The 13,109-nt window shown below is 34.2% G+C and overlaps 1 protein-coding gene across 1 annotated transcript; it reads left to right on the top strand.

The window, feature by feature from the left end:
• The first annotated feature begins 509 nt into the window (after positions 1-509).
• On the top strand, positions 510-8,836 carry LOC123214388 (lactase-phlorizin hydrolase-like). The gene is made up of 26 exons (XM_044634123.1): positions 510-680; positions 773-842; positions 1,065-1,123; positions 1,210-1,285; positions 1,396-1,473; positions 1,547-1,634; positions 1,713-1,965; positions 2,220-2,335; positions 2,434-2,648; positions 2,731-2,762; positions 2,834-2,933; positions 3,028-3,136; positions 3,252-3,489; positions 5,027-5,233; positions 5,310-5,379; positions 5,676-5,734; positions 5,890-5,965; positions 6,741-6,818; positions 6,905-6,992; positions 7,106-7,358; positions 7,479-7,594; positions 7,671-7,888; positions 7,967-7,998; positions 8,107-8,209; positions 8,392-8,500; positions 8,585-8,836. Exons 1-26 carry the CDS (start codon positions 531-533, stop codon positions 8,799-8,801), a joined length of 3,210 nt encoding a protein of 1,069 aa, XP_044490058.1. The 5' UTR covers positions 510-530; the 3' UTR covers positions 8,802-8,836.
• The last annotated feature ends 4,273 nt before the right edge of the window (positions 8,837-13,109 follow it).

Here is a 13,109-nt window from a genome sequence, read left to right as displayed (position 1 = left end):
GTTATTTACAAAATTTGATTTGATACATTTAATTATTTCCAACCAATCATCTTTATATATGAAAGAAAAGGGCAATTTTAATTTGGATGGTTGACGAGGCTATTATCTTTTTGATGTAACATACTTTTTGTTTTTATTATTGATGAAAGAAAACTCAGGTTTCGGATCAATCTGTTACCAAAGGGTTCAAAAGATTTTATCCTTTGTAAGAAAAATGTACAACTTACAGATTCAGAAGCCGAGGACTCCAACCTTTCGACTCGAATCCTTCCTAAACTCGAGCACCACAGCGACCTTGTACACTGACTCAAGTGTTTAGACAACTTCTAAAAAATAGTGGACTAATGCAGTTCTTGTGAACCCTAGACTTATTTCACAAAGGGCAAATAAAACCACGTCCTTGGTTATAAACAAGTTAAAGCATTAAACCCAGGGCGCTATAGCCCAAACTTTGCTCAACCTTTTCCTTATTTACAAGATTGTTAGTTTAGTTAGACTTAACAGGGTAGCTGAGAAAAAGAAAATCAGAAATGGAGATTCGATATCTCCTTCTCTTCTTTCTACTGACACTTTTGCTGTCCACCACAGTAAGTTCAAATCCATTGCCTTACTCTACTAAGCTAAACCGGAGTAGTTTTCCAGCTGGATTTCTATTTGGAGCTGGATCAAGTGCTTACCAGGTAAACCATACTGCGCTTGAATGCCATTCTCAACAAGATTTATCATAACAACAATGTGCATTTGCTAATTTCTTTTCTCTGTTAATTTTAAGTATGAAGGAGCAGTATTTGCGGACGGTAGGAAAACAAGTATCTGGGATACGTTTGTAATTGAACATCCAGGTTTCTTTCGTCTTTCTCTCATTATGAGATATGGTATATGTGGCTGCGTCTGACGCGCACACTACTCTGTCCATGCGGCCATTTTTTTCTTCTTCTACCTTATTTCTCATGCTAGTTTCACGTATGTATTCTTAGAAGTGGTCTATAAATGCCAAACTATGCATTTCAATCTTTTGTTATGATGACTTTTGAGAAGACATGACTACATATTTATCTTGACAGAAAAAATTTCAGATCATAGCACTGGGGATGTAGCTGATGAGTTCTATTATCTCTGTAAGGTAAATGAACAATGATCTACCCCTTTAAAGATCTCTTCAAACAGAAAATAAACTAATAAAAATGATTGAAATATAATATGTTGCAGGAAGATATTGGTCTGATGAAAGAAATCGGTTTAGACTCTTTCAGATTCTCCATCTCCTGGCCTAGAGTAATACCTCGTAAGTTCAACCTAAACCAACTTGTATAAACCAAAATCAATTAGCTAAAATTCAATTTGCTCTCTAATTGCGATTGGCACTATCTTGACCAACGGAAATTTTTGCTTTAGATGGAAAACTCAGTCGAGGAGTGAATTGGAAAGGAGTAAAATTCTACAATGATCTCATCAATGAGCTTCTATCGAGCGGTACAATGTGATTTTTCTTTGATCATCTCCAATCTTCCTCTCCTACTTCTCTAACATCTTGCGGTTTGAGCAGGCATAGAGCCCTTCATCACATTGTTCCACTGGGATCTACCACAAGCGTTGGAAGATGAATATGGTGGATTTCTGAGCCCGGAGATTGTGTAAGTTAGAACAGACCTGTAACCAAATCAATCTAATCAAACATTCCTGAAATTGTATGCTCTGGCTTTTGTAAACAGGGATGATTTTCGGCACTATGCTGATTTCTGCTTCAAAGAATTTGGTGATCGAGTGAAGTACTGGATCACTTTGAACGAGCCTAATTTATTTAGTAAAAACGGGTATGCAACCGGAGAGTATGCTCCCGGTCATTGTTCCAACTATATCGGAAATTGCACAGAAGGAAACTCCGGAACAGAACCCTATTTAGTAACCCACCACCTGATTCTTTCTCATGCAGCTGCAGCAAATTTATACAGGCTCAAGTATCAGGTTAGTACGTCACAAGCAGTACTTGTTCATCCAAGTTTTGATGGTCATGAGCGTAACATCCAAGTCCAATATGATGACTCACTATCCGTTACAGTTTTATTTTTACATATTAGGATCTCACAAGTTTTTTAACTAAACTTTAGATATTATCCTCAAATAATATGAAATGTTTATATATAAACAACTCTTTCATGTTTTATCAATATAAAATTTGTTCAGGTGTTACAATGAGTTTTTTGTTCATACCTTTGCAGGCTTCTCAAAAGGGAATAATTGGGCTAGCAATGGACACCAGCTGGCAAGTACCTAAATATCAAACGGTTTCTTGCAAAAAAGCTGCCGTCCGAGCTCTTGATTTTTATTTTGGTTGGTTAGTTTCCTAGCCCTGATAAGATCCTTGCTCGAATTGCTTCATATTAGATATGGCAATGTCAAGATTATCTCCCATAACTTTCATGATTTGCTTAGGATTGTCGATCCTGTGACATATGGTGACTATCCAAAGACCATGAGAGATTTAGTTGGGACCAGATTGCCCTATTTTACAGATGAACAATCTGTTTCAATAAAAGGCTCCCTTGATTTTCTTGGAGTGAATTACTATACTGCAAGGTATGCAGAAGACTCCAACACTAGCAGCATCCTTCTAAGTTACACAACAGATAGCCATGTTAACAATACCGGTAGGCACAAAACTCAAAAAAAAATTGAATATATTTAGTATTTATATCTTTTGACCAATATAATTGACTTGACTTGTTGCAGTTGAGAAAAATGGTATTCCAATTGGTGAGCAGGTAGTATTTCTAATTTATTTATTCTTATAACTTATCATTATTCATTCTAACGTATAAACATTTTTTTGCAGACAGGAGTTAGCTGGCTTTATTCATACCCCAGAGGAATACAAGAAAGTGTAATGTATTTAAAGAAAAAGTACGACCTTCCCATGTATATTACTGAGAATGGTAAAAATATTGATAACGAGAGCAAAATGAAAGGAAAAGAAAAGCAAAAACTTGATTAGTTGTTGAAAACTTATACTGTGGTTATAATTTTCAGGAGTGGCAGACGTAAACAATAGTTCATTACCAGTAGATGAAGCACTCAAAGATAGGAGGAGGATAATATACCACCAACTTCATCTATCAAATCTCCTGCAAGCTATCAAGTCCGTTGAGCATTTGATTACAATTATTTTCCAGTTTAAATTCTTTTTTCCCCTATGCTGGTTGACTTTGATTAATTATATATACAAACTAATGAAGCTGAATGAACTTTTGCAGGAAGGGGGCTGACGTTAGGGGATACTCTGTATGGTCACTTCTTGATGATTTTGAATGGAAATCAGGCTATACGGTTCGTTTTGGTTTCATTTACGTGGAATACACCAGAAAGCTAAAAAGATACCTCAAACATTCTGCTTTTTGGTATAAAAATTTTCTCCGAAAAGAAAATACTGCCATCAATTGCTCTTCTATGTTATTCTCTGCATGGTTGAACATATCCAATATCATTGTACCTGTTTAATGACTTGACTAACTTCAAATAAGTGATTGAGAAATTTACATTTTTGAGAAGAAATTCTATGGATATACACATATAGATTATGTACAACAATTTAAACAAATTTCATATCGATAAAATATTGTAAAAATATTGAGTATGTATATAACATATCATTTGAAGATGATAACAAAATTGTGATAAATTATGCGTTTAAGTAGATAATATCTTGTGACATTTTAGACTGTTGAATCTAAGATGTTGCACTATTTAATTGACCACCCAACATTTCTCATGTGCTCTCTGGATGTGGGGGTTTGGCAGCCAAAGGGGTAATGTTACCTACAAAAGGAGCGTGTTTAGTTGGCCGACAAATAGTTATGCCAATTTCAACTATCATTCAACCAACCCACCCCAATAGTTCATCTCAATGCCTTTCTTTCTCATACAAGTTGCTTTGTACATATATAGCATGGTTGTTTTGACTGTAAGGTGACTTGCCTTTTGGTAAAACAGTAAATATAACTATTGACTACAATATAGTTTTGGAATCTGAATTTGAGTATGTAAGAGTCTTTTTCTGTACCAATCGTATGCATGTGTACACTAGTCATGAGCTCACTTCTTCTTTCTTGCATTATAAAATAGAAATATATGTGAGCAAGCAATATTGCTTTCACAAATTATATAACACTCCTCCTAAGTAAATATTACATCGATTAAACTTTAAAAAATTATTGATTAAATATATATAAATAATATTATTATATATATATATATATATTATATATATATATTTAAAATTGATTAAATTATATTTACTAATTCTTAAATTATCAATACGAGTTTTAAGTTTAAAAAATCAAAAGCAAAATCATGATCTTTGTACAAAACAAATATTATTTTGATAATAGATTGATCTATTCTAATAAAAGGAGGTTGATCATATCAATCCAAATTATAAGGTAAATGGAACAAAAACAATATAAGAATCAAAACTGGGAAAAAAAGTCTCAAGTCCTTAAGCTAATATATTAATAATAAAATTATATACATAAATAATATATATATAATATATATATATTAAAATGTTATGTGTAAATAATAATATATAACTATATAATTAGATATTATTTTATTTTTAATTTAAAATTAATTAATTATATAATAATATATTATTTTTTTTACATATAATATTCCTCGCTAATAACAAAACTATGTACTCAATTGAAAAAATATAGTGGAGGAGAATAAAGCATACTTCTCGATATTGCGTTTCTCTCTCTTATAATTTGTCCTCGTGGAGACCAAAGGCATTCAGAATCATTGTCCTCTTAACTTAAACCTGCAAATTGAAGGCGCGGGTATGCAAGTCTAAGTCTTATTATATTAATTATAATAGCCAAATTGTAATAAGAAGGTTCTACTTTTGACATCTTCTTTGTTATGAATACTTCACCTGCTGCCACATGAGCAACTCTTAGCTGCTTAATTTCTGCAAATTTTACATATATTTGTTCTTGTAATGTTATTATATATTTGAGACAGGAAGTAGTTCCGGACAACTCTTGAGCTGCCGGCCATTTGGAAAATGAAAGTTCAAGTGCTTAAACATCCTTTTGTGTATTATCTTCTAGCCTCCGTATATTTATTAATATGTGGTAAAGGTGGTCTGATGATACCGGTTCTTAGCTCTACTGCGTTCAATCGGAGTAGCTTTCCGGCAGATTTTATATTCGGAGCTGGGTCGAGTGCTTATCAGGCAGGCTGTTTCTCAGAAGGAAAATTATATTCATTAACCTTTAACAGTCTGTTTTACTTTCTTCTTGTCCTTTCAGTATGAAGGAGCAGCACAATTAGGAGGCAGGAAACCGAGCATATGGGATATATTCGCCATTAATCAGTCAGGTCTCTTTTTCTTTCCGAAAACAGTCGAAATAAAATATTAAAGCACTAAGACTAGTAAAAAAGATTAGGTGAGTGTAATGATTCGAAGTAAACGACAAGAATGCCTAGCCAAGGGTAGACTGTAAAGTAGATAAGATGCAATGGATTATCATGGTTTCTTAAATTAAAGGAATCAAGGTGGGCTCAGGATTCTGCCTCCTTGTTTTGTTTGAGGAGCAAATTATCCTAAAAGACATAATTTTACTGTTTCCCAATTGAAGTTTGCAGTTTACTCACATTCTGTGCTGCCTTGACAGAAAAAATTTTGGATCACAGTAATGGAAATGTCGCTGACAATTTTTATGAGAATTATAAGGTATAACCTTACCATATATCTGGCCGGCATTACTTTATTTTAGAATAAAATTACATTTTCTAAATTATACTCAATCCTATACATATTATTTTACTTTTTTATTTAGTGATAATTATATTTAATTGAAAATATATTTGACAAATATTATGTCATAGGACGACATTGCTTTGATGAAGGAAGTTGGTCTGGACTCTTTCAGATTCTCCTTATCATGGTCCAGAATTTTACCTGGTTAGATGATTTCTTCAACTTTATCATTGTACATATACATGAATCATATATCTCTGAATGATTCAAATAAGTTCTTAGATTGTATCCATTTCCCAAAAGTTACCAATAAATTGCATGACCTCTCATATCCCTAATTATCGATTTATGTTTCTTCTGGTGCCATCTGTGATTCTGTTAGGATCTCAAGTGTAAGATATAGGACTTGGATCCCACATTGGAAAGTATGGGCAACCAGTGTGGGGTTTATATGATCTTGGGTTCTCCCATCTCAATAGCTAGTTTTTGAGGTGTGATTCTCCTAAGGTTCGTATCATTTGGTATCAAAGTCGTCACCATGTCTCCCAGTTGCAATCGTGCGGTGCGGGTGGTGACGCCGGCATTGCAGTGTTCGCCCGGGGCTAGCTAGGGAGCTAGCGCACAGCCAGCCCGCGTGGGTGCCAGGGCTACGGAGCATAGTGGTATGTTAGGATCCCAAGTGTAAGGCATGGGACTTGGATCCCACATTAGAAAGTATGGGCAACTAGTATGGGGTTTATATGACCTTGGACTCTCCCATCTCAATAGCTAGCTTTTGAGGTGTGATTCTCCTAAGGTTCGTATCAGATTCTTAGCAAAAGAAACATTATCAGGATGCACACAATTAGGATCAATAAATTTCATATGTATGATCAAAACCAGTAAATTAAATTACTTCGTTTCTCCAAGTGCATGCCTCATATATATATATATATACACACACACACATATGGTATTGTCATCAGAACTTTGTATGCAGAGGGAAAAATTGACAGGGGAGTCAACCAGCAAGGTGTTGATTTCTACAATAATCTCATCAACGACCTCATAATAAATGGTGAAGTTTCATTAATCTTCTCTTCATCTTGTTATAAGTTGTATTTGTTCCACATTGTTAAGTCGGTGGGTTGTTATGGTGTATAGGCATTAAGCCCTTTGTGACTCTATTCCATTGGGATCTTCCACAAGCTCTCCAGGATGAGTATGGTGGATTCTTGAGCTCTAAAGTTGTGTAAGATAATTAACCTGTCACTGAATGGTCTTTTCTTTTTGTCCCTTTTTTTTGGGACTTTTTAGTATTAATTATTTCAGACTGTTATTCACAATCACATAATTCTTTATTAGGGATGATTACGCTGACTATGTGGATTTTTGCTTCAAAGCATTTGGAGATAGAGTGAAGCACTGGATCACTGTGAACGAGCCGAATTTATTTAGTTTGACTGGGTATGCAACTGGTAAGGATGCACCTGGTCGATGTTCAAACTACATTGGCAGCTGCCCAGAAGGAAACTCTGCTACCGAACCTTATCTGGTGGCTCATCACCTCCTTCTATGTCATGCAACAGCTGTCGATTTGTATAAGAAAAACTATCAGGTTTGTATGCATTGGTATTAACAAATACACGAACTCATATATATTGTAACAGGATACTCATTCATACACAACATCTAAGAGGGTTATACATAATTAAATTAACAATGTAATGTTTGGCAGGCAAGTCAGCAGGGCGTGATTGGAATTACAGTTTATACATGGTGGACAGTGCCTAAATTCCAAACAGCTTCTTGTAAGAAGGCTGCCTCTAGATCCTTTGACTTTTTTATTGGATGGTGAGTTTGATGACTTCAAGTTTCCTCTTGACCTTAATTTCATTGTTTATACTAACTATAAGCTAAATAATTGCAGGTTTCTTCATCCCATCACGTATGGAACTTACCCAGAGTGTATGCAAGTTTTGGCAGGTGATCGACTGCCCAAATTCACAAAATCAGAGTCTGAGCTGGTGAAAGGTTCCATTGATTTTGTTGCAGTAAATTACTATACATCATATTATGCAGAAGATGTAACATCCTATAATAGCAGCCAGCCAAGTTATACCACGGACAGCCGAGTTAATCTCACGTGTATGCTAACAATTCTGAAGATTTTGCATTTTTTAATATCATACTTTCATTAATGCTACATGTTATCTGCTGTCACAGATGAGAAAAATGGGATTCCCATAGGTGAACCGGTAAAATCCTGTGTTTCTTGTCTCTCTGCCTCACACACAACACATCATTGTTCAAGATAACTGTGTAATGTTGAATTATAAACATCAAAGATATGGTCAATTTTGCAGACTTCTAGTAGCTGGCTTTACATATACCCAGAGGGCATTCGGGAAGTCTTGGTACATATAAAGAAAAAATACGACCCTCCTTATATTTACATTACTGAGAATGGTAAAATTATTCTACTACTTATACAAGTTGTTATTCAAATATTGTTCTTTCTGTAACATTCTGGTCACAGTCCACTATCAAGATTGTTGTGTCCAAAATGAACAAGATCTTAATAGAGGGTTGGACCAAGATGTTATACTCTGTTCATATTGTAAATTACTATAATTGGTTTATAATTTCAGGAATGGCCGATGCAAATAGCAGTTCATGGCCAGTTTACAAAGCCATTAATGATACTTTGCGGATAAAATACTATTGTTTACATCTTTCATTTCTCTTAAAGGCCATCAAGTGAGCACGCCTGTTCATTCAATTAATTGGAGCAGATATATTAACCCGGGATAATTGATATGACTTTTACTTGTATAAATGCAGGGATGGAGTTGATGTGAGAGGATATTATGTGTGGTCCTTTCTGGATAACTTCGAGTGGGATTCTGGTTATACTTATCGGTTTGGAATTACTTATGTTGACTTCAAAAACGGCCTGAAAAGACAACTCAAAAACTCTGGTTTATGGTTCAAAAACTTTCTTCAAAAGGAAGCTAACGTTTCCACAAACACAGCTTCTTTATTGTACTCCGATCAGTGATGTTCCATGATTTTAATTAGAAATGCTTATTAGAATGAACTGACTGAATAGTTAACACATGCATTATTTACATTTTAGATTATTTGAAGAACATATGGGTTATTGGATGAGCATGTGCAGCTCCTTAAGATGATGGATATCCATGGAGGGATGAATATAGAAGACTGGTTAAATACCCTATCAACTCTTAAACCATTAAGAGCCTACATACCTGGTGTGCTCACATATAATTTGTTAGTAGCATGAAGGAGCAGCTTATATGGATGGCAAAGGACCAAGCTTATGGGATACTTTCATTAGGATACGTCCAGGTTTTTGTAATTGATTATGTCATTTTTCAGGTTGGTTATGTCACTGGTAGGTGACTAAGTCGCTGTTCTTAAGAATAATTTTGTGGCAGATAAAACTGGGGATCATAATCCACGTCAATGTCGGGCTAATTATTTTGAATTCGAACTGATTTTGAGTTGGGTTTTTTTGGGCTTTGCCTGGATAGAATCCAGCCTTAATTTCAGCAACTTTACAAACTTCTGCCTCAAGGAATTTGGTGATCTGTGCTAAGAATTGGGTGGCATTTCATGAACTAAATTTGTTCGGTTCTAAATTCAAATGGATAGCCAGGTTAGGAACTTGGCCACAGAACCATATGTTGCAGTCCATTTACTTCTTTGTCAAGCTGCAGCTCTCAAGCTTTACAGAGAGACTTACCAGGTTAATTTATATGCTCACCATTTAAACATAATGCAAGCTTCCATACAATCAAGTTTCACTAAAATTTCATAACAAGAAGAAACAGTTAACCAATAGATTTAATAAGGTAAAATTGGATCCTGATTGATTACAGGATATTGAAAAGGAAAACATTGGGACAACAGTGCTTACATGGATGGTGCCTAATATGAAACAAATAAGTGTCACAGGGCTGCCTCCAAAGCTCTAGATTTCAGATATTACTAGCTACTCATAGAATTTGGTATTTCCTTAATTTTTTTCTTTTCCAGGACTTGTTCTCTCATATACGTTGAAAGCTATCAAGTCAGTGCTGTCATCCAAATTATAACCAGAAAACTTTCAATCTAAAATGAATACAAGCTCTAACTCTTGTTCAAATTTTAAGAAAAGGAATTGATTTGAGAGGATTCTGTTCAAAAACTCAGCCTTATGGTTCAAAACCTTCCTTGAAATGGCAAATGCTTCACTTTATCAGCCTCCTTTTTTGTTGTATTTTGAATAATTCAATTTGACCATGGTACGAAGATGAAGGGCAGCAGAAGCTAGCCACATCTCTTTAAAGATTAATTAGAAGATGGGATTGTGATTTGAGTGAAAACGCTACAAAATTAAATACACATGGCAACCAGACGGTACTCACATGAAAGAAACATGGCCATTGCTTCCTCAATTCAAAACACTCCCCTTTCAAATTTTTTGTAGTTTTCTTCTCTTGTCCTCTAATAGTGTAACCTTTGAATGCATATTGACAGCGTAAAAGTTCAAGAACTATTTAACGAATCTTTGTCTTTCAATCTCAAGTGGTATAGGATGCATATATCTATTCAGCATTTCTTTCTTGTTTTGTCAATATGAAATTTGCTTAGAAATTTTATAGCTAGTTCTTTGTTCAATAATTATATTTCACTACATGTGAGCCATTAAAATGAGGGGACCACCTTTGTGTATCAAAAAGTGCCATTCAAATTGGCCCACTCCATTATTTCTTTCTTCTTGCTTATCACCATAAACATGTCCATCCCATGATTGGAAATAATCAAGAACATGCTCTTCGTCTTCTCTCTAAGCATCATCACGTGCCTTGTTGCATCTCCACAAAATTGGTCCTCAATTGGGATTTCAGTAAGTTCATTTCTTGCTAGTTACATTATCCTATCCTTATTAGGTTTTATATCAAATGTACTAAACCTTGGCCAATCACATTGAATTACAAGTGACAAAAACATTTTCAGTTAGCACTAGCATATGGGGTGGCCCAACACAACACTTCTCATCTAAATTCATTGTGGAAAATGAGAAATATTTCGTGTTGTGTAAGGGTCGAGAACCTAAATATTACAATCCAAAAGGTTAGGTCTCACAACTAAATATATATGTATTAGGTTAAAAGACAATGGCATAAAATCCAAAACTAAACTTGTGTTAGTATAGATTTAAAATAGATAATGTCTCATATTCGCTTTGAAAGTCTTTATGGGTTAGAAGTTTACAGATTATTTAACTAATTTTGTTTTAATATCATCCAAAGACGTGAAATATTTATATATATTTGACATTTTTATGTATTTTATCGATACTAAATTTGTTTAAAAGTGTTACAAAGTTTATAATATTTTATATCGCTAATGAATGAATTTGTGATTCTAATTATAAAATTAGGCCTTCTTCACTAACTCATTTTAGTTAGAGTATACTTACATGAAATTGAAAAACAAATTTGTGCAAAATTAAGCCAAAGTTATGGAGACTTGTTAATGAATTCTTCTTCAATAATTTAGTAGGTAAAAACTATTATGTGACTTGATTTTCAAGTCATGGATATCTTAAGAAAAAAATGAAATATAGAAACATAACTTACAGAGAAAATAATTGACTGATGAAAGCCATGAAATGTGACAACAATAAAGAGTCCTTTTCGTAATACTTAATCTTTGATCTTGTAAGGCTGATATGAGTCACCATTTCCACGTTCAAATTAACAAAATCAATAGGTTAACATCCCTCTATCAGCCTTACCGCAGCCACAAGCTGCTCAAAATCATGTCATTTACATAAATAAAGCAAAACCCTTCATTGAAATCAGAAACAACATAAACTTCCATACATGAAAATCCAATCCTTTTTTGCTTTCATTATTGATCAACACAGCTGTGCTTGCTATTGCTATTGCAAGTTTTGTACATATCATGAACACAAGTGCCAAGCAAGTGACCCACCTCATGTATTTCCTCCTCATTATCAGCAAGAAAGCACAAACATGATACATGTTGATTCCATTTGTTGGGCATTATTAATAATCAAGAACAACAGCTTCCCAATCTAATGCATATGAATTTGTGATTTTTTGCCTGTCCACCAAGTACGACTAGTCACAGCAAGAATAGCTTAAAATATATGTCATGCATGGAGATTTCGGAGAGTTGTTTATTTGTATGATCTGTCAGAAGCTCACCATTGGATTCCAATTTCCACATGGGTGATACCCAAACACTTTGACAGAAAAATTTATATATGTTGAAAACTGAATGATTTAATCAACGGTGATGTTGTGAGGATAGAGATTACTGGCTATGCAGTATTGTGGCATTCTTCAATGTCACAACCACTACTCTTTTATTAGTGGTTGTGCCCACAATATCTCCTGTCTTCTTTCATGTTGTAACCTAAACTAATTATTTTTTCTTCAGTTTCAAGTCACATGATGCCTCTAAAACATCATATTTTGGATCTGTGGAATCCCTTGTTTACATTCAAACATAATATAATGAAACCCAATTAACTAGGGCTGGATTATATTAGTGTGTTTGGCTAGATTCAAATCAAATTCGATTTGGAGCCTTAATTTGACTATTGTTTGGCTTATATCTCTTCATACAATAATATTTATTTTGTTAATAATACTATTTATATGTAAACAACATCTAACGACATTTTTGACCTGTTTAAATAAGTTTAAATTAGTCATTTAAGATTTAAATCAAACTCAAATTAATTCATGTCTTGACTCGCTCGAATCCAGTCCTACATTTAACACATACTTAGAATCGGGCGAAATGCAAAATTATCCAAAAGAGGAAGTACCAAAACGTAAGGAATTGGGAGAGATGGCGTGGTGATTTCGTTTGATATATTGTGAAATTTTGTGTTTGGTTTAGGCTTCTCTGTCTTTTCTCGTGCTTGGCATTAATCAAAACACAGGCTCTTAAATGTATGAAAAAACTTGGTGGCTTCTTCACTATCCGCCAGACACTCCACAACTCAACTGCATTATTTATTGGCCAAAGGACAATTTCCCACCCAAAGTTTAATGAAAGGATAAATTCTCACTAATTAACTTTTAAAAACTCAAATACCCACTTATTTATTGTTATGAATAGGGATAAAATTATCATTTTATAAAAAATAAAAAATAATTTATTTCCCCCTAAGTTTATAAATCTGATTTCCTTCAATGAGGATTTGAAAAATCACATTTTTTCCCTAGGGTTTTAAAACTATCACCAGAGATAATGGAGTTTGTCGTCTCTGATTGTGTTCTCTTTTCCTTCCAACTTCTCTCTTCCTCCTGGTCTAAAA

The sequence above is a fragment of the Mangifera indica genome, chromosome 4 (assembly GCF_011075055.1).
Source record: "Mangifera indica cultivar Alphonso chromosome 4, CATAS_Mindica_2.1, whole genome shotgun sequence".
In the NCBI taxonomy this organism is placed as follows: Eukaryota; Viridiplantae; Streptophyta; class Magnoliopsida; order Sapindales; family Anacardiaceae; genus Mangifera; species Mangifera indica.
This window is presented reverse-complemented; position numbering and strand designations above follow the sequence as displayed.

What these genes read in the sequence shown, in the direction of transcription:
- LOC123214388 (XM_044634123.1), top strand. Translation starts at nt 531, where the DNA reads ATGGAGATTCGATATCTCCTTCTCTTCTTTCTACTGACACTTTTGCTG. An exon ending in CTGGCCTAGAGTAATACCTC is followed by an intron (nt 1,286 to 1,395) that starts GTAAGTTCAACC and finishes TTTTTGCTTTAG; the next exon opens with ATGGAAAACTCAGTCGAGGA. An exon ending in GTATTCCAATTGGTGAGCAG is followed by an intron (nt 2,763 to 2,833) that starts GTAGTATTTCTA and finishes ATTTTTTTGCAG; the next exon opens with ACAGGAGTTAGCTGGCTTTA.